We start from the raw sequence: 22389 nt of genomic DNA on the forward strand, positions 1-22389 counted from the left end.
AAGGGAACAGAATGCTCGAAACACTCAGCAGGTCAGGCAACATCTGCGGATCAGAGGAACAGAGTTAACCTTTTACGTCAATGGTCCCTCATCAGGAAAATCTGAAGCTGTGTTTCCAGCATTTGTGGTTTATTTATCGAGGAGGCCTCCCCTACTCTTCTTCCGAATATCGCTGTGCGTTATTCTAATTCTACCTGAGAGGAGAGAGAGGGGACTTGTTCAACACCTCATCTGAAAGTGAGTCTGATATAACAGCCCCAAGGTGGTGAGTCGGGCAGCACAATTCCAGCGCTATGGCCCCTGACTTGGAAATATAGCGCCGTTCCTTCACTGTCGCTGAGGCGAAATCCAGCCCGAACAGCACTGTGGGTGGACCTACACCTCAGGGACTGCAGCGGTTCGAGAAGGCAGCTCACCACCACCTTCTGAAGGGCAACTAGGGATGGGCAATAAATGCTGGCCTAACCAGTGATGCCCACGTCTTGTAAATTAATTTTAAAAAATACAGTCCCAGCACTTCCTTGAGTGAGAAGGTTGTAGATTCAAGTACCAGACCAGAGTCTTGAGCATAAATATCTATGCGAGCACTCCAATGTAGTCTTTCCAGTGAGCTGTTAGACCAAAGGTCCAGGGTGTTCTTTCATGCCATCCCATGGCACGATTTTGACTTATCCTCTGCGTCCTGGCCAACATTCACCCCTCAACCACTATCACAAGAATCAAATTATCTCACCATTATCACATTTCATTTGTGTCATATTACGATGTTGCAATATATATATTACTCTTTTTATCGAGCCAAGTTGTTGAAATATAGCCGTAGTCTTCCAGTGATGATAAAGTAATTTAATGAGTCGTATAAAATAATCTCATGAGTTCTTTTTACTTAATACTAAACTAGTGAACAAACAAACAAATGTAGATCAAACTATTAAGTAAGATAAAGATAGTTACTGATATCTATTAACTTCTTCTCTCTAGCTCTCTGCACTCCAGACACATGCACCTCTAGGAAAGAGCGGGAAAACATTTATATAGGACCTGATAGTGTGGCCATCTAGTGTTCTGTTGCCTGTCCAAGCTTAACACAGTCTGATCATGTGTTACTACATACAGTTTGTGGGAGCTTGCTGTGCATCAAAGGGCTGCTACATTGGCACAGAGTGGCAACACTTCCAAAAGTGCTTTGTTGGTTGTGAAGCAGTTTGGGATATCCTGAGGTTGTGGAAGTTGCCGTGCAAACGTAAGTTCCTTTGCCTTCCCGACAGCTTTGACGATCGGTGACTTTTCTATTGCAGATGACGATGAGTGCCAGAACGCAACACTGACATGTGGACAGAATGCCACCTGCACCAACACATTTGGGAGCTATTACTGCACGTGCGTTGAGGGTTACGAGTCCTCAAGACAAAAGAAAGAATTCACACCAAATGATGGGACCACCTGCAAAGGTAATAACTGAATGTTTCCCCAGACGTACAGATCGCATTCCAGTTCGAAAGGTTGGAGGCTCTCCCTAAGCATCTCCCATCTCCGTCAAGGGAAGGGGAGGAGGTGCCCTCCGATATGGTGGGTATCGGAGATTCCACCACACTGAATGCTGGAGTAGCAATCGTTCCAGTGAAACCCGACAATTCTGTCCTTTGCAGCAGTGTAGAAACTTATGGAAGAAAATATGCAGCGGATAATTGATTTTTGCTGTTCAGAAGGTGGTAGAAAGTGAGTTAAATATGAAACCTTAGCTATGACTTTAAAAAAAAGACTGCTGTTTGCTGTAGAAGATGTGAGTTTTATAGACATTGATAAATGTAGTGGAGATTCTGCTCGGGGCTGTGGTACCTGTGCTCACTGCCAGAACACAATTGGAAGATTTTATTGCTGCTCTTTGAGTGGATTTCAAATATCTGCAGGGATTTCGACTTACAAAACTGGAGCCTAATTCCACCCACATCATCTGCGAAGGTCTGTTATTGCAGCGTATGAAAAAAATAATCTTTAGACGAAAGAAAATTAATCTAGGGTCTCTATGAACTTGTTATCAAACTTTTCAGAGCTAATTTGGCAACCTGGTTTCAGAGTTGATGGAGGAGGTGTGGAAGGATGTGGGGGAAGGGGTGGGAAGGGGAGATGGAGGACCAGAGGATAGGAGAGCAGGAGGAAGGAGGACAGAAGGAGGTGTGAGATTGTACTGGTGGAGGAGGGATAGGAGGAGAGGGAAGGGAGGGGAAGAGACGATGAGGAGGAGTGGTGGAAAAGAAATGAAGGGGAGACGGGAGGGTGGGAGGATATGAACGTCAGTCCCAAGACCTTGGCTGTTTTCTCTGTGCCTTTAGTAGGGGGAGTGCTACACTGTCAGCGATCCCATCCCTCTGAGATTATCAAACTGCGGATATATTCGGGTGAATTTGAAAGATCTCGTGGCACTATTCAACAGTAGGGTGTTGTGTATACTGGCGCGATTTAACAAAAAAAAAGAGTCCCATTTAGAGCGCGATTGGGATGTTTGCTCAGAGCCTGCGGCGCCGAGAACGACCCCAATATCAAACGGGACTTTGGGGGGGGGGCCTCTGCGAGGAACGGCCCGCCGAGGCCGCACTTACATAATTTCCTGCACTGATGAGCTCATCGGACCCCCCCTCCCCCCCCATGCCCCAACTGATTAGGGGGCCCTTGAGTAACCCAAGGCCGGAATTGAACCCTGGTCCATGCCATCAACAGGCAGAAGTGCTAGCCATGCCGTTGCACCACTGTGCCGGCCCTATGGAAGGATAAATGCGAATTCTCCAAATCTTCTATTGAATACCTGGGGCATGTAATAGAGGCGAAGGGACTTCACAAATCGCCTTCAAAAGTAAAAGCCATAACTGAGACAACTGCACCTCAAAACGTAACTCATCTTCGTTTGTTTTTGACCTCATCAAATTATTATGGAAGCTTTTCCCCTAATCCAACAACTATTCTCAAGCCTTTACACAACTTATTGTGTCAAAACAGGAAATGAAAATGGATGGATCAGTGTGAGAAGGCCTTCGTACAAGCTAAGGAGGCTTTAGTAAAGTCAGAAGTCTTGACAGGCTATGGTCTGAAGTTACCATCCTAGCTGGCTTGCGACGCATCACCTTATGGGGTGGGAGCAGTGGTTTCTCACATCACACCCGATGTTGAAAAGAAGACAATAACGTTTGCAGCAAGATCCTTCAACAAAATAGAGATTAACTCTGCACAGATATAGAGCATGGGGATTGATTAGAAGGGGAAAATACAATTTGAAAGTAAACTAGCAGGGAACACAAAAACTGACTGTAAAAGTTTCTACAGGTACGTAAAGAGAAAAAGATTCATTAAAACAAATGTAGGTCCCTTACAGTCAGAAATGGGGGAATTCATAACAAGGAACGAAAAAATGGCTGAGGAACTAAATTTGTACTTTGCTTCTGCCTTCACAAAGGAAGACATGAATAATGTTCCAGAAGTTCTGGGAAGCACAGGTTCCAGTGAGGATCTGAAGGAAATTAGTATTAGTAAAGAAATGGTTTTGGGGAAATGAATGGGATTGAAGGCGGATAAATCTCGAAGGTCTGATAATCTTCAACCCAGAGTATTTAAGGAAGTGGTTCTAGAAATAATAGATCCATTGGTGGTCATGTTCCAAAATTCTTTTGACTCTGGAATGGTTCCTACAGATTGGAGAGGAGTGAATGCAACTCCGCTGTTCAAAAAGGGAGGGAAAGAGAAAACGGAACTATAGACCAGTGAGCCTAATGTTGGTAGTAGGGAAGTTGTTGGAGTCCATTATCAAGGATTTCATAGCACAGCATTTGGAAAGCAGCGGTGTAATCAGACAAAGTCAGCGTGGATTTACGAAAGGAAAATCATGCTTGACAAATCTACCAGAAATCTTTGAAGATGTAACTAGTAGAGTTGACCAGGGAGAACCAATGGGTGTGGTTTATTTAGACTTTCAGAAAGCTTTCAACATCATCTCACATAGCAGACCAATAAGTGAAGTTAAAGCGATTACAGGTAGTGTCTTGAGATGGATAAAAAAACGGTTAGCAGACAGGAAGCAAAAAGTTGGAATACCTGGGGCGGGATTCTCCCCTACCCGGCGGGGCGAGGGGTTCCGGCGTAATGGAGTGGCGAGAACCACTCCGGCGTCGGGCCGCCCCAAAGGTGCGGAGAAGGGGCCAAGCCCTCACCTTGAGGGGCTAGGCCCGCGCCGGAGTGGTTTCCGCTCCGCCGGCTGGCGGGAAAGGCCTTTGGCGCCACGCCAGCCGGCGGCGAAAGGTCTTCGCCGGGCGACGCATGCGCAGGAGCGTCAGCGGCCGCTCACGGCATCCCCGCGCATGCGCATAGGAGGGGGTCTCTTCCGTCTCCGCCATAGTGAAGACCATGGCGAAGGCGGAAGAAAAAGAGTGCCCCTACGGCACAGGCCCGCCCGCGGATCGGTGGGCCCCGATTGTGGGCCAGGCCACCGTGGGGGCATCCCCCAGGGCCAGATCACACCGCGCCCCCCCCACCCCCCAGGACCCCGGAGCCTGCCCGCACCGCCTTGTCCCGCCATTCAAAAGGAGGTTTAATCCACGCCGGCGGGCAAGGGTTGACAGCGGCGGGACTTCAGCCCATCGCAGGCCGGAGAATCGCCGGGGCTGGGCCCGCCGACCAGTGCGATTCCCGCCACCGCCGAATCTCTTGTGCCAGGACACGGCGGGGGTGGGATTCACACCAGCCCCCGGCGATTCTCCGACCCGCTGGGGGGGTCAGAGAATCGCGCCCCTGATTCTTTTTCCGATTGGCAGGCAGTGACTAGTGGGGTACCGCAGGGATCTGTGCTCGGACCCCAACTATTCACATTATATATTCATGATTTGGACGAGGGAACCAAATGTATGATCTCTTAATTTGCAGATGATACGAAGTTGGGTGGGAGGGTGAGCTGTGAGGAGGATGCAGAGATGCTTCAGCGGGATTTGGACAGGCTGAGTGAGTGAGCACATGCATGGCAGATGCACTATAATGTGGATAAATGTGAGGCTATCTACTTTGGCAGCAAAAATAGGAAGGCAGATTATCATTTGAATGGGTGTAAATTGAGAAAGTGGATACTCAGCGAGACCTTGGTGTCCTCGTGCATCAGGCGCTGAAAGTAAGCGCGCAGGGACAGCAGGCAGTAAAGAAGGCAAATGGTTATTCATGGTTACCAATGGTTGACCTTCACAGCGAGTGGATTTGAGTATAAGAATAGAGATGTTTTCCTGAAATTGTATAGGACATTGGTGAGGCCACACCTGGAGTACTGTGTGCAGTTTTGGTGGCCTTATCTGAAGAGGGATGTTCTTGCTATGGAGAGAGTGCAGCGAAGGTTTACCAGGCTAATTCCTGGGATGGCAGGAATGTCAAATGAGGAGAAACTAAATCGGTTCAAAGAACAAAAAAAACAAAGAAAATTACAGCACAGGAACAGGTCCTTCGGCCCTCCCAACCTGCGCCAATCCAGATCCTTTATCTAAACCTGTCTTCTATTTTCCAAGGATCTACTTCCCTCTGTTCCCCGCCCGTTCATATATCTGTCTAGATGCATCTTAAATGATGCTATCGTGCCCGCCTCTACCACCTCCGCTGCCAAAGCGCTCCAGGCTCCCACCACCCTCTGCGTAAAAAATTTTCCACGCACATCTCCCTTAAACTTTCTCCCTCTCACCTTGAAATCATGACCCCTTGTAATTGACACCCCCACTCTTGGAAAAAGCTTGTTGCTATCCACCCTGTCCCTACCTCTCATAATTTTGTAGACCTCAATCAGGTCCCCCCTCAACCTTCGTCTTTCCAACGAAAACAATCCTAATCTACTCAACCTTTCTTCATAGCTACCAACCTCCATACCAGGCAACATCCTGGTGAACCTCCTCTGCACCCTCTCTAAAGCATCCACATCCTTCTGGTAATGTGGCGACCAGAACTGCACGCAGTATTCCAAATGTGGCCTAACCAAAGTCCTATACAACTGGAACATGACCTGCCGACTCTTGTACTCAATACCCCGTCCGATGAAGACAAGCATGCTGTATGCCTTCTTGACCACTCTATCGACCTGCGTTGCCACCTTCAGGGTACAATGGACCTGAACTCCCAGATCTCTCTGTACATCAATTTTCCCCAGGACTCTTCCATTGACCGTATAGTGCGCTCTTGAATTAGATCTTCCAAAATGCATCACCTCACATTTGCCTGGATTGAACTCCATCTGCCATTTCTCTGCCCAACTCTCACATCTATCTATATTTTGCTGTATTCTCTGACAGTCCTCCTCACTATCTGCAACTCCACCAATCTTAGTATCATCTGCAAACTTGCTAATCAGACCACCTATACCTTTGTCCAGATCGTTTACGTATATCACAAACAACAGTGGTCCAAACACGGATCCCTGTGGAACACCACTAGTCACCTTTCTCCATTTTGAGGCACTCCCTTCCACCACTACTCTCTGTCTCCTGTTGCTCAGCCCGTTCTATATCCATCTAGCTCGTACACCCTGAACCCCATACAACTTCACTTTTTCCATCAACTTGCCATGGGAAACTTTATCAAACGCCTTACTGAAGTCCATGTATATGACATCTATAGCCCTTCACTCATCAATTAACTTTGTCACTTCCTCAAAGAATTCTATTAGGTTTGTAAGACATGACCTTCCCTGCACAAAACCATGCTGCCTATCTCTGATGTCTATTTTCTTCCAAATGTGAATAGATTCTATCCCTCAGTATCTTCTCCAACAGTTTGCCTACCACTGACGTCAAGCTCACAGGTCTATAATTCCCTGGATTATCCCTGCTACCCTTCTTAAACAAAGGGATAACATTAGCAATTCTCTCATCCTTCGGGATCTCACCCGTGCTCAAGGATGCTGCAAAGATATCTGTTAAGGGCCCAACTATTTCGTCCCTCACTTCCCTCAGTATCCTGGGATAGATCCCATCCGTACCTGGGGACCTGTCCACCTTAATGCCTTTTAGAACACCCAAAACTTCCCCCTTCCTTATGCCAACTTGACCTAGAGTATTTAAACATCCATCCCTAGCCTCAACACCCGTCATGTCTCTCTCCTTGGTGAATACCGATGCAAAGTACTCATTAAGAATCTCACCCATTTCCTCTGACTCCACGCATAAATTCCCTATTTTGTCTTTGAGTGGGCCAATCCTTTCTCTAGTTACCCTCTTGCTCCTTATATACGAATAAAAGGCTTTGGGATTTTCCTTAACCCTGTTAGCCAAAGATATTTCATGACCCCTTTTAGCCCTCTGTATTGCGCGTTTGAGATTTGTCCTACTTTCCAGATATTCCTCCAAAGCTTCATCAGTTTTAAGTCGCCTAGATCTTATGTATTCTTCCTTTTTTATCTTAGCTAGTCTCACAATTCCACCCGGCATCCATGGTTCCCTAATCTTGCCATTTCTATCCCTCATTTTCACAGGGACATGTCTGTCCTGCACTCTAATCAACCTTTCCTTAAAAGACTCCCACATTTCAAATGTGGATTTACCCTTAAACAGCTGCTCCCAATCCACATTCCCTAGCTCCTGCCGAATTTTGTTATACTTGTCCTTTCCCCAATTTAGCACTCTTCCTTTAGGACCACTCTCGTCTTTGTCCATGAATATTCTATAACTTACGGAATTGTGATCGCTATTCCCAAAGTAATCACCGACTGAAACTTCAACCACCTGGCCGGGATCATTCCCCAATACCAGGTCCCGTATGGCCCCTTCCCGAGTTGGACTATTTACATACTGCTCTAAAAAACTCTCCTGGATGCTCCTTACAAATTCTGCTCCATCTACGCCTCCAACACTACATGAGTCCCATTCAATGTTGGGGAAGTTAAAATCTCCCATCACGACCACCCGATTGCTCCTACATTTTTCTATAATCCGTCTACATATTTGTACCTCTACTTCACGCTCGCTTTTGGGAGGCCTGTAGTAAAGTCCCAACAATGGTACTGCACCCTTCCTATTTCTTAGCTCTACCCATATTGCCTCAGTGCTCGAATCCTCCATCGTGCCCTCCTTAATCACAGCTGTGATATCATCTCCGGCCAGTAATGCAACTCCTCCACCCCTTTTACCTCCCTCTCTATCCCTCCTGAAACATCTATTCACTGGGATATTTAGTTGCCAGTCTTGCCCTTCCCTCAAGTCTCAGTAATACCAATAACATCAGATTCCCAGGTACTAATCCAAGCCCTAAATTCATCTGCCTTACCTGCTGCACTTCTCGCATTAAAACAAGTGCACCTCAGACCAGCTGTCCCTTTGTGTTCATCATCTCTTCCCTGTCTACTCTTCCCCTTAGTCTCATTGAGTTTATTATCTAGTACCTTACTGGCTTTAGTTGCTGCCTCTTTACTGACCTCTAACTTCCTAATCTGGTTCCCATCCCCCTGCCACATTAGTTTAAAACCTCCCCAACAGTGTTATCATAAGCACCCCCTAGGACATTGGTTCCAGTCCTGCTTAGGTGTAGACCATCCGATTTGTAATGGTCCCACCGCCCCAAGAACCGGTTCCAATGTCCTAAAGATCTGAACCCCTCCCTCCTGCACCATCTCTCAAGCCACGTATTCATTCTGACTATTCTTGAATTTCTACTCTGACTGTCTCGTGGCACTGTTAGCAATCCTGAGATTACGACCTTTGAGGTCCTACTTTTTAACTTATCTCCTAACTCCCTAAATTCTGATTGTAGTACCTTATCCCGTTTTTTACCTATAACGTTGGTGCCTATATGCACCACAACAACTGGCTGTTCACCCTCCCCCTTCAGTATGTCCTGCAGCTGATCTGAGACATCCCTGACCCGTGCACCCGGGAGGCAACATAATATTCGGGAGTCTCGTTTTCGACCACAGAAAGGCCTGTCTACTCCCCTAACGATTGAATCCCCTATGACTATAGCCCTGTCAGTCTTTTTCCCGCCCTTCTGTGCAGCAGAGCCAGCCATGGTGCCATGAGCCTGGCTACTACTGCCTTCCCCTGGTGAGTCATCTCCCCCAACAGAGTCCAAAACGGTATACCTGTTTTGGAGGGAGATGACCACAGGGGACACCTGCACGGCCTTCCTGCTCTTTCTCTGCCTTTTGGTCACCCATTCCTTGTCTCTCTTACCAATCCTAATCTGCGGTGTGACCAACTCACTGAACGTGCTATCCACGACCTCCTTCGGATTACATTCATTGGAGTTTGGAAGAGTGAGAGGGGATCTCATAGAAACTTACAAAATTCTAACAGGATTAGACGGAGTAGATTCAGAAAGAATGTTCCCGACGGAGGAGGAGTCCAGGACTAGGGGTCATTGTTTGAGGATAAGGGGTAAACCTTTTAGGACTGAGGTGAGGAGAAATCTCTTCACCCAGAGAGTGGTGAATCTGTGGAATTCACTATCACGGAAAGTAATTGAGGCCAAAACGTTGTGTAATTTCAAGGAGGAATTAGATATAGCTCGTGGGGCTAAAGGGATCAAAAGGATATTGGGGGAAGGCGGGATCAGGATATTGAACTTGATGATCAGCCATGGTGATAATGAATGGCAGAGCAGGCTCGAAGAGCCGAATGGCCCATTGCTGCTTCTATTTTCTATGTTTCTGTGAAGCTCTGGGCATCATTTTCGGAATCAAATGTTTTTACTCGCATCTATATGGACGGAAATTTACTTTCCCAACTGATCACCCACCATTGACATTGATGCTGGAGCTGCACACCGTATTCCATCTCCAGCAGTGAGCCAGGTGCAGGAATGGACATTGCTGTTGCCAGTCTGATGTCGGGCATGAAGGTGATTTGTGCAGTCCCTTGGCATCTATTGTACATACACAATAAAATATCGTCAGCTCGAGGGGCCAGATGGCCTACTCCTGCTCCTAGTTCTTATGTTCTTATGTAAATGTCCATGAGAACGCTGATGGAATCTCAAGATGACCTTTACCGAACAAGTCGTCATTGAATAGTCCGAGTGGCAATATTTTCTATTTTGAAGAGGTTGATAACACTCCTGTAACCACAGGATAAGTTCAGAGGTATACCAGAAATAATCCACTAATGTCAGCAGTCATGGACATGGTACTTTGTGGCAAAACCAGGGGAGCAAACCCGGATTTCAAGCCATATGTTACCCGAAGACTTGAACTATCCGTACAGGTTGGAATTCCCCTCTGGGGAATGAAGGTCATCATTCTGCCATTGTTTTTTTATAGATTTAGTGTACCCTATTCATTTTTTCCAATTAAGGGGTAATTTAGTGTGGCCAATCCACCTACCCTGCACATCTTTGGGTTCTGGGGGCGAAACCCACGCAAACACGGGGAGAATGTGCAAACTCCGCATGGACAGTGACCCGGGGCCGGGATCGAACCTGGGACCTCGGCGCTGTGCTAACCACCGCGCCACTGTGCTGCCCATTCCGCCATCATTAAAGAAACCAATTTCATCAAGGTCGGTGTGGGATAGTAAGAATGAATATAATCAGAAGCTATTTGTGGTGGCCAGGGTTCGAAAATGAAATCGAAGAGAAGGCGGGCATGTGTTCAGCTCGTGCAAAGGTTTGAAACCTGCCACCACCAGCGCCACTACACCCATGGGAACGGCCAGAATGGCCATGCCAAAGCTTTCGTATAGATTATGCCGGACCATTCGACGGACGAATGTTTTTCAGTGTGGTAGACGCGCACTCGAAATGGCCTGAAGTCGTCATTATGAAGACTCCGTCCTCGGACCGGACAATTGACAGACTGGGTGAGATTTTCGCAAGATTCGGCAACCCTGAACAACTTGTCGGCGACAATTGGCCACAGTTCATTTTGCGAGAATTCAGCAATTGTCTAAAGGAAAACAGAATCTAACAGATCCAACCCGCTCCTTATAATAATTATATTCGCTTATTGTCACAAGTAGGCTTCAATGAAGTTACTGTGAAAAGCCCCTAGTCGCCACATTCCAGCACCTGTTCGGGTCGGCTGGTACGGGAATTGAACCTGCGCTGCTAGCATTGTTCTGCATTGCAAGCCAGCTATTTAGCCCACTGTGCTAAACCAGCCCCTGCCACAAATGGGCTAGCTGAACAGTTTGTTCAGACAACGAAACATTCATTGAAGGTAACATGTGAGCAAGGACCATTGTCTAAATCACCAAGCCAACTCCCGATGACATACAGGAGTACAACACATTTGGCAACCCAAAGTTGTCCAGCATTACTCATAGTAAAACATCAGTTATGCACAACTGAAGCCACCTGATCTGCTGAAGCCACCTAAGACATGAAAGATTATTGAGAGTAACAGGAAAGTCAGGTTTTACGACATTAGAACTGGGGTTAAATGCCATGTTTTTCAGAAAGGTCAAGAAGTATTGGGAAGGAACAATACCACCAGTCAGAAGTGGATACCTACCATCGTGGTAGCACAGACAAGACCGCGGTCTCCTGCCCTGTTCAAACTCAGGATGATGTTGTATGGACAAGACGCGTCGACCAACATTTAGCAGCTAGAACTAGTTTGCCAGAGACAGAGTCAACAGAGAGTCCGCAACAAACTGTGCCAAGTGAAGGCCTAGGCATTCCTGAGAACCTGACCATACCAGAAACAACTGTAGGAGACAGTAGGACATTTCAGCACCATATCAACCTTTAAATCTCACACTACACCGGTTGAGATGACTACAGACGATGCCCAAATTCAACGAAAAACACCAGAGGTCACAGTGAGCAAGAAAAAGCAGATGCAGGAGGTTCACCGACAACCACACAGGAAGCGATGCCCTCCGAAACGTCCAACTTGTTGACTGGTGTGTTTGTTTGTTGATAGTTCATGTTGTAAATTTTGATTGTTAACATTATACTTCGTTGCATTGCAGGGTCCTCCAATGTAAAGAGCGAGGAAAGTGTTGCGCATTCATGTTTGGTCCTAGTTGGAATAGGGTCACGTAAACTGTTCAATCACGTGATATATTGATGATGCCATTGACAGTTTGGGCGGGCTAATAGCCAGTCGACACTAGCAGCCTGTGTGACAACACCTTCCCAATAAGGCTCTTGTTTGTTTTGTACCCTTGTGGTCTCCGAGCTTCTCTTTTAAAATACCACATCGGCTGTTGGTTCAACATCCTGCGCCAACACCTCTCCCTTTGCCAGTCCCATCAGATAGCTGGCACTTCCTCACCTTAAAGTTGCTATTGTGTGAATTTGCTGGACACCAGTCGGTGCAGCCACCGAGTAATTATTTTGAGTTGATTATTCTGAGAGATATGATAAACCCTGTATAGAATCATAGCGCCAGAAACTCGCCTAGGTCTATATTCAGGCCTGAAATTGTCACCTCATGCCTCAGCCAAGAGGCCTCAGGCCAGCCTGTACTTGGGGCTTGGACCTCATTAGCACTTTTCTGCAGTCCAAAGAACAACGAACAGTACAGCACAGGAACAGGCTCTTCGGCCCACCAAGCCTGTACCGGTCATGATACCACCCTTGGTCAAAACCCTCAGCACTTCCTTGTGCCGTATCCCTCTCTGCCCATCCTATCCATGCGTTTGTCAAGATGCCTTTTGAACGCCGTTACTGTATCTGCTTCCACAACCTCCCCTGGCAACGCGTTCCGGGCACTCACCACCCTCTGCGTAAAAAACCTGCCTCGCATATCTCCTCGAAACTTTGCCCCACGGACCTTAAACCCATGCCCCCTGGTGACTGACACCTCCACCCTGGGAAAGATTGCCTACTCATTGACTCTATCCATGCCCCTCATAATCTTGTAGACCTCTATCAGGTCACAACTCAACCTCCGTCTTTCTAATGAATACAGTCCGAGTCTATTCAGCCTTTCCACATAGCTAACACCGTCCAAACCAGGCAACATCCTGGTAAACCTCCTCTGCACCCTCTCCAAAGCCTCCACATCCTTCTGGGTAGTGTGGCGACCAGAATTGTGCGCAATGGTAGTGTAGCCTTGCTCCTGCACTAAAGTGTCCAAATCTGCGCAGTGGGGCTTGAATACACAATCCCTTAACGCATTGATCCCCAGTGAATGAGCTGGGCGGCAAGGTAGCACAGTGGTTAGCACTGTTGCTTTATAGCAACAGGGTCCTAGGTTCGATTCCCGGCTTGGGTCACTGTCTGCGCGGAGTCCGCACGTTCTCCCCACATCTGCGTGGGTTTCCTCCGGGTGCTCAGGTTTCCTCCCACAAATCCCGAAAGACGTGCTTGTTAGGTGAAGTGTACATTCTGAATTCTCCCTCACTGTACCTGAACAGGCGCCAGAGTGTCACAGTAACTTCATTGCAGCGTTAATGTAAACCTATTTATGACAATAATAAAGATTATTATTATTATTATTATTAAATTTATTCTTCGCTTCAGAGGTGGAATCTTCTGAGGATATCTGCGTTGTCAAACCAATAAACAGCTTTTCCCAACAAGTGTTTGTCTTGCCTGGTACTGGCCATCGGGCTAGATTTCTACACCGTGTGTTACTCAAATAGATTAATCAACTACAAAATTCACATTAGAAAAGTTCTAACTTAGTAAATCAAACTGTTTTCAAGGACATTGCAAGACAGGTGATTTATTAATTATATAATAATTATATGTCAAGTAATCAGCATTTGGCAAACTGAATGACAATGGCATTGATGGGAGCAGTTTAGTCGATAATGCAGTCTGACTGTGTGTTGGACACCCTGATGTTTGAAGTTAATGATTCTATTTCTTTGCTGCAATTTCAGAGATCTCAGAGACGCCCTGCCATTTAAATAACAAATGTCTCTCTGGAAGGATTAATGATACCTTGCATCAGGTAATGCCACATCTTGACTACGATAAGAAACCCATGCATAAAAACAAGGTCCTTTGTGCCTCATAATAAGATTGTGCGTCAGGCGGCCTGAAGTGCAAACTGCTGTCATTTTGCAACAAACTCATATTTTAGTAATAAATTGAGACCGAGACAAACATCCGTCAACTTTGATAAGGCATTTGGAGGAGATTTTGTGATGGCTCGGTTCTTTAAAGGTTGGTTTTGCTGATGCATGTTTTTTTCTTCAATTCATTTCTTAAAATGCAAGGCCAGCATTTTATTGCCCATCTTTTGTCGCCCTTGAGAAAATGGTGGCCTATTTGGATCACTGCAGGTTTTTTTTTATTCATTGGAAATGAGTGCCATTGGCTGGGCTAGCATTTATTGTCCCTCCCTAATTGCTCGAGCTAAGCCATTTCAGAGGGCAATTAACATTGAATCATAAATCATTGATCATAGATCATAGAATTTACAGTGCAGAAGGAGACCATTCGGCCCATCGAGTCTGCACCGGCTCTTGGAAAGAGCACCCTACCCAAGCCCACACCTCCACCCTATCCCCATAACCCAGTAACCCCACCCAACACTAAGGGCAATTTTGGACTCTAAGGGCAATTTATCATGGCCAATCCACCTAACCTGCACATCTTTGGACTGTGGGAGGAAACCGGAGCACCTGGAGGAAACCCACGCACACACGGGGAGGATGTGCAGTCTCCGCACAGACAGTGACCCAAGCCGGAATCGAACCTGGGACCCTGGAGCTGTGAAGCAATTGTGCTATCCACAATGCTACCGTGCTGCCCAAATTGGAGAACGTGGGCTTCGATCCCATTACCTCTTACATGCAAAGCAAGCACTCTACCATTTGAGCTAATTCCCCCAGACAGAATGCCAACTGTGCAGAAGGAGGCCATTCAGCCCATCGAGTCTGCACCAACCCTCTGAAAGAGCACCCTCCCTAGCCCCACTCCCCGCCCTATCCCCGTAACCCCACTTAACCTGCACATCCTTGGATACTAAGAGGCAATTTATCACGGTCAATCCACGTAATCTGCACATCTTTGGACTGTGGAAGGAAGCCGAAGCACCCGGAGGAAACCCACACAGACACGGGGAGAAAATGCAAATTCCATGCAGATGTCACCCAAAGCCGGAATTGAAGCTGGGTCCCTGGCGCTGTGAGGCAGCGGTCTAACCACTGTGCCACCGTGCTGCCAACGACATTACCATGCATCAGGAGTCACATGTAGGCCAGACCAGGTAGGAATGGCAGCTTTGCTTCCCTAAAGGACATTAGTGAACCAGATGGGTTTTTAACAACAATGATCATCATTAGATGTTTAATGGAATTCAAATTTCACCATCTGCTATGGTTAATCCATAGGCCTCTGGATTGCTAGTTCAGTGGCCATACCACTATGCCACCGCCTCTGCAACCTGTCAGGCGGAGGGTACACCCATAGTGCTGGTAGGACTTTGACCCAGTGATGATGATGAAAGAGCAGTGATACATGTCCAAGTTAGGCTGGTGTGTAAACTGAGCAAAGATCTGGCGATAATGTTGCTTCTTTTAATTATTTACGGATATGGATAATACTGACAAGACCATCATTCATTGCCTACCTCTAATTGCCCTTGAGAAGCTGGTGGTGAACCACTATTTGAACCGTTGCAGTTTTTCATAGCCATTTTGACACAAGTTGCTAGCCTGGTTATTTCAGAGGGAAATTAAGAGTCAACCACATCCTTGTGGGTAGGGTTCACAAATGGACCAGATCAGTTAAAAATGGCAGATCCTTTTCCCTAAAGCACATTAATGAACCAGTTGTGTTTTCTATGAGAACCCAGCGCTTTTATGATCATTTAACACCTAGACTTAGAAGATTTTCCATGTCTAGGACACATACTTATGTTGGTTTTATGGAGCTTGTTCTTCCTGCTAACTAAAATAAGAGGCTAGAGCTTAAGGGGCTCCACATCAAGCATGTCTGACCAAGCATCTTTCCAGTTCTTACCACCTGCCATTATTGGGTGCTGGAAGGATCTGCAGGTTGATAGTTTGACTGTGTTAACAAGTACCAGCCTCCCCGAACAGGCAGCGGAATGTGGCGACTAGGGGCTTTTCACAGTAACTTCATTGAAGCCTACTTGTGACAATAAGCGATTTTCATTTTCATTAACAAAGCACTTTTCAAGACCATCAGGAATGGGACTCAAGGACAGAGCTTCTGGCCCAGAAGGAGGGACACCACAAGGCCTCCTCTTATGGCCATCATTACTCATCTTATCAATTTAAATACTCCAAAATGATTTATCTGCTGTGGTGAGATTTGATCTCACGTCTTTGGAGTAATAGTCCAGTATCATCACATTTATCCTACCATATCTCCATGCCTGTGTCCTTCCAAATTTGGGAGAATGTGGAACAGGGATAATCACTCCCACCAACGTCATCCTGCTTTGATCCCTGCTGTAAAGGGCAGATAATGGGTGTCTGGCCCGGCTGTGCCGCTCACTCCAGTTAAACAACCTTCCCAAAATCATTCCAGGTTCCCATATGTAGAATAGTCACTGGGGGTGAGGACTAACCTGGCACTGAGTTAGCAACACCTCCTGGAGAGGAAGGTTGTAAAACAAAATGAACGGAGAAAAGTTTCAGATGCACTGAATAAAGTACTGAATTCCCGTAACAGCCTCCCCGAACAGGTGGCGGAATGTGGCGACTAGGGGCTTTTCACAGTAACTTCATTTGAAGCCTACTTGTGACAATAAGTGATTTTCATTTCATTTCATTTCATTTCAAGTAACTTGCGGAGTAGTTCTGGGTTCCGGTTGTTTGTATTTCGGATACGAAATATCACTGTCTTGCGAAGAATATATCGGCTAGGTGCGTTACTGGAATTATATTCCTTCCCTCTGGGTTGAAACGACTGCACATCATATTGAATTGTTCATGGGATGTCGCTGGCATTTGTAGCTTATTCCTCCTTGCCCTTGGGAAGGTGGTGGTGAGCTACATTCTGAACCGCTGCAGTCCACGTGGTGTAGGTGTCAGGAGTTATAGGGGTTTTCCCCAGCGACAGTGAAGGATCGGCGATATATTTCCAAGTCAAGGTGGTGGGTGGCTTGGAGGGGAACCTCCAGGTGGTGGGGGTTCCCTTACCTCTGCTGCCCTCCTTTTAGGTGGTCAAACAGATAATCCCATACGTGAAAAGGAAATACATAACAGGGCAAGCATAAAATGCACAATGCAAATACATAGACACGGGAGTGTAGTACTACACAGTAGAGAAGATGTGTGAAGAGATTAGGGGCGAAATTCTCCGGAAACGGCGCAATGTCCGCCGACTGGCGCCCAAAACGGCGCAAATCAGACGGGCATCGCGCCGCACCTTTGGGGGCCGAGCCCCAACCTTAAGGGGCTAGGTCGGCGCCGGACGAATTTCCGCCCCGCCAGCTGGTGGAAAAGGCCTTTGGTGCCCCGCCAGCTGGCGCGGAAATGACATCTCCGGGCGGCGCATGCGCGGGAGCGTTAGCGGCCGCTGACAGCATTCCCACGCATGCGCAGTGGAGGGAGTCTCTTCTGCCTCCGCCATAGTGGAGACCATGGCGGAGGCGGAAGGGAAAGAGTGCCCCCACGGCACAGGCCCGCCCGCGGATCGGTGGGCCCTGATCGCGGGCCAGGCCACCGTGGGGGCACCCCCCGGGGCCAGATCGCCCCGCGCCCCCCCCAGGACCCCGGAGCCCGCCCGCGCCGCCTTGTCCCGCCGGTAAGGTAGGTGGTTTAATCTACGCCGGCAGGACAGGCATTTTAGCGGCGGGACTTCGGCCTGTCCGGGCCGGAGAATCGCGCGGGGGAGCCCGCCAACCGGCGCGATTCCCGCCCCCGCCGAATCTTCGGTGCCGGAGACTTCGGCAACCAGCTGGGGCGGGATTCACGCCAGCCCCCAGCGATTCTCCGACCCGGCGGGGGGTCGGAGAATTTCGCCCCAGATTAGTGCAGAAGAGGGTCATGCAGGAGTCTGGTAACAGCGGGGAAAAAGCTGTTTTTGAATTTGTTCGTGCATGTCCTCAGACTCGGCAGCACAAGTGGATAGCACTGTGGCTTCACAGCTCCAAGGTCCCAGGTTCGATTCCCCGCTGGGCCACTGTCTGTGCGGTGTCTGCACGTTCTCCCCGTGTCTGCGTGGGTTTCCTCCGGGTGCTCCGGTTTCCTCCCACAGTCCAAAAACGTGCAGGTTAGGTAGATTGGCCATGATAAATTGCCCTTAATGACCAAAAAGGTTAGGAGGGGTTATTGGGTTAAGGGGATAGGGTGGAAGTGAGGGCTTCAGTGGGTTGGTGCAGACTCGATGGGCCAAATGGCCTCTATGTTCTATGTCCTGCCCTATGGAAGAAGTTGGAAGAGTGAATAAGCCGGGTAGGAGGAGTCTTTGATTATGCTGCCCTCTTTCCCAAGACAGCGGGAGGTCTAGACAGAGTCAATGGATGGGAGGCGGGTTCATATGATGGACTGGGCTGTGTTCACGACTCTCGATCTTGGGCCGGTGCAGCATGATTGGATGGTCTCTATGGTGCACCTGTAAAAGTTGTGTGTACAGGGAGTATAGTAGGGGGCCCCAGTATTGAGGACTATCATGGACTATCCTTGCTGATTATGGTCTATGGGTCAGAAAGCCGAGGATCCAGTTGCAGAGTGAGGAGCCAAGTCCTAGGTTTTGGAGTTTTGAAATGAGCTTGGCTGGGATTATTGTGTTAAAGGCGGAGCTGTAGTCAATGAATAGGAGTCTGATGTAGGAGTCCTTGTTGTGACATATTGTGGACATTGCATTTATTTCAAATGCAGTCAACTGAGTTTTGGTGTGTTTTTTTTGACAGATCAGCAACATAAAGGAACCGCAGGTCATCCTGGAGGAGATTGCTCGAAACACCACTGGAACCCTATCAGCCACCGATGTGCTTTTATATGTTGAAGTCCTTTCACAATCAATCCCAACACTAAGTACAATCAACGAGACTATAGCTGATAGACGAGAGATCACCAACGCCACCATGAAGGTAGGTCGTTCGAAATGCCCAGTTCTTTTTGTTTTATCAGGTGCTGAACTTTTGAAGTCTTTGGCCGGAATTGCGATTCATTGTTCCTGTCAGCGGCGCATCTCCGCCCATGCGTTTCCCGGCGGCGTGGGGTGGCTTCAATGGGAAATCCCATTGATAAGCGGCGGGAATAGAATCCCGCCGCCAGGGAGTGGCGTGCCGCCGGGAAACACAGGGCCAGGAGAGCGGAAAACCAACCCTTTCTACCCCATGTTGAAAATCCAGCTAATTGTGTTTGGCTTGATGTGCCCACCAACTCCAGGCGCTGGTTAAGACAGTGAACAATCTTTTAAAACAAAACGAAATGGATGCGTGGAGCGAAATCACAGAAGACAACAGGAGGAAGATTGCCACAAAACTGCTGCACACTGTGGAGACATCGGCACTTGGCATTTCGCACCACTTAAAAAGGGCAACAGAACTTGTCTTTAAAGAGAGCGATATCGGTGAGTTGAGAGTCAAGGAGTGATGCTCTTTCATCTCTGCATTCAAATTCTTCCCATGGGGTTGCTGCGATTTTAGGTAAATGTGGGCTTCTCCTTTATAAACATTTAGTTCCCGTGTAGCCTTCAAAGACTGCTTCAACTCTGTTGGTGCTTTTTTTTTTGTGTCAATATTTTTCATGTTGACTGCAGTCTCAGTATTTCCTTCAAATTCCAACGTGCTTTGATCTGGAGCAATGTTTTGCAGGAAGGAAGAAAGACTTGCAATTTTGCAGCACCTTTCATGATCAAAGGATATCCCAAAACGCCAAAAGAATGACATTGCTTGGGAAATAATGCAGGGAGAGAGGCTGCCAAGTTGCACCCCACAAACGCCACAATCAGAAATGTGTAGAGGGCCAGCTAATCTATCTTTCCGTGGCATTGCTTGACTGGGTAAATATCGGCCAGGACAGCAGGAAGATTCCACTGTCACTCCTCAAAATAGTGCCAAGGGATTGTTTACATATATCTGAGAGAACATTGCAGATGGAGCCTCAGAACAACATTGCATCCGGAAGCCTGTACCTGAATTAGACAGTGCAGTGGAGACTCCCTCAGTACTGCATTGAGATTTATCCCCAGAAACCCTGCTATATATGGGTTTAAAGACACTGCAGAGTAAACAAAAGCTCTCAAAGAAAATCACCAGACGACTCCAGTGTAATGTGTCCATCAGTTTGCTTTGCTGACTATGCAGTAAATGTAATTCGCAACGCAAAGTGATTTGAGACACATTGGGGTCTCCTTTGGACATCACTGTGATGGATGTAAATTTGGGACAGATTACTGATTTGGCAGGTCGGTGGGATGCATTCAATCCTCACAGAGATCGGGGCTGTTGCTACTTTTTTTTTTAGAAATTTAGAGTATCCAATTAATTTTTTCCAATGAAGGGGCAATTTAGCGTGGCCAATCCACCTACCCTGCACATCTTTGGGTTGTGGGGGCGGAACCCACGCAAACACAGGGAGAATGTGCAAAGTCCACACGGACAGTTACCCAGAGCCGGGATCGAACCTGGGACCTCGGCGCCGTGAGGCAGCTGTGCTAGCCACTGCGCCATCGTGCTGCCCTTGGGGTTGTTGCTACATTAATTGGGGCCTTTATTTAAGTGACCATGGTGGCCACGTGGAATGAGTGTGGGCTCATTTTGATATTGAAATGAGGCTAGCCCTGGATCTATTTCAGGGTCAAGCTAAAACATTCGAAACTCCTGTATCCATTTAATCATTTAGCCATTCCCCATCACCCCTAAACGCACTGACTTGCGTTGGCTCCCGACTGAACAACAGTTTGACCTTATAATTCTTATCAGCATGTTCAAACCCCTCCATGGCCTCACCATTGCTGCCCATGTAACCTCCTTCAACCCGACAACCCATCACCCCGCAACCCCCCTCAAGGTTTCTCCATTCCTCCACTTCTCACCTCTTTTCCATAGATTCCGTAGAATTTACAGTGCAGAAGGAGGACATTCGGCCCATTGAGTCTGCACCGACCCTCGGAAAGAGCACCCTACCAAGTCCACACCTCCACCCCATCCCCGCAACCCAGTAACCCCACCCAATCTATTTGGGCACTAAGGGCAATTTAGCACGGCCAATCCACCTAACCCGCACATCTTTAGACTGTGGGAGGAAACCGGAGCACCCGGAGGAAACCCACGCAGCCACAGGGAGAACGTGCAGACTCCGCACACAGACAGTGACCCAAGCAGGGAATCGAACCTGGAACCCTGGCACCGTGAAGCAACAGTGCTAACCACTGTGCTGCTGTGCCCTATGGGCCAGTACTTAATAGGGTAGGGACTCTTTTAATGATGAGATTTGCGTTCTTGTAATGCCGCATAATCACGGATGTCCACAAATGGAACAATTTAAACTCTGGGGCCTCATTCTTACAGGCAATGATTCATTCCTCAAATTTTTGAAATTTAATATTTTACATTTTTCAATGACTTCTTGCTCGTATTGTCTAATCGTTTCACCTCCTCGATCCAATTTTCCCTTCGCCTTCTGAATTTTTCTATCTGTATCTGATTTGATACTAATTCACCACACTTCCTCTTCTGATTTTCTTTCTTTAACCTTAAACCTCATCAGTTAACGAGGTAGAGTATTGGTCCAGTAAGTCACCGAGATCCCAGATGCCCTCACTGAGGCCATTGTCAGGCTTCACGTCCCTCAAAAATGATTTTGAGCTGAAGGCTGAGGAAGTAAATCCAACAAATGGGGCAGGCCAGTAAATTCTGGCTCAATGCTTCATGGGTCATCAGGTCCTTGGCTCATAGCTGTCTTCCCATCTATCCTGTGCCAGTCTTTTCATTCGCCAATAACTTCCTTCAATTATCAAATCATCCGACATTGATATTCTCTTTTTTGTATTCACTCAAGGAATGCTTTGTTGGCTACACCAGCATTCTATGCTCATCATCATAAAAAAGGGGCATTCAAACGATTAGGAGTATACTACAGACCCCCAAATAGTGAGAGGGACATGGAAGAAGATTTATGGAGACAAATTTCTACCTGTAATAATAATAATAATCACTTATTGTCACAAGTAGGCTTCAATGAAGATACTGTGAAAAGCCCCTAGTCGCCACATTCCGGCGCCTGTTCAGGAAGGCTGGTACGGAAAGCAAGAGGGCAATAATAATCGTAGACTTTAACTATCCCAATACCAACTGAGTTTCAAACAATAGAAGGACATTGAGGGTGAAAAATTCATGTACTGTGTTCCGGAATTTCTTTTTAAACAATGCGTGACAAGCCAAACACGAGGGGACGCAAATCTGGGTCTAGTCTTGGGAAATGAAGATGGGCAAGTGGGTGAAGTGACAGTGGGTGACCATTTCGGGCAGAGTGACCAGAACTTAGTTGGATTTAGTGTTATTATGGAAAAGGACAGAGGTACATCAGGAGTAAAAGTTTTAAGCTGGGGGGGGGGGGGGGGGGG

At 47.4% G+C, this 22389-nt stretch overlaps 1 protein-coding gene across 1 annotated transcript in view; it reads left to right on the forward strand.

Moving 5' to 3' along the window:
- The window catches only part of adgrl4 (adhesion G protein-coupled receptor L4), a 168190-nt gene that overhangs the window by 56620 nt on the left and 89181 nt on the right, over positions 1-22389 (forward strand). Inside the window, exons 3-6 of the mRNA XM_072510372.1 lie at positions 1299-1451; positions 13776-13846; positions 18728-18907; positions 19209-19392. Coding sequence (XP_072366473.1) covers positions 1299-1451; positions 13776-13846; positions 18728-18907; positions 19209-19392 — 588 coding nt within the window. The remainder of the gene's footprint in view (positions 1-1298; positions 1452-13775; positions 13847-18727; positions 18908-19208; positions 19393-22389) is intronic.

Source organism: Scyliorhinus torazame, chromosome 7 (assembly GCF_047496885.1).
Source record: "Scyliorhinus torazame isolate Kashiwa2021f chromosome 7, sScyTor2.1, whole genome shotgun sequence".
NCBI classification, from domain to species: Eukaryota; Metazoa; Chordata; class Chondrichthyes; order Carcharhiniformes; family Scyliorhinidae; genus Scyliorhinus; species Scyliorhinus torazame.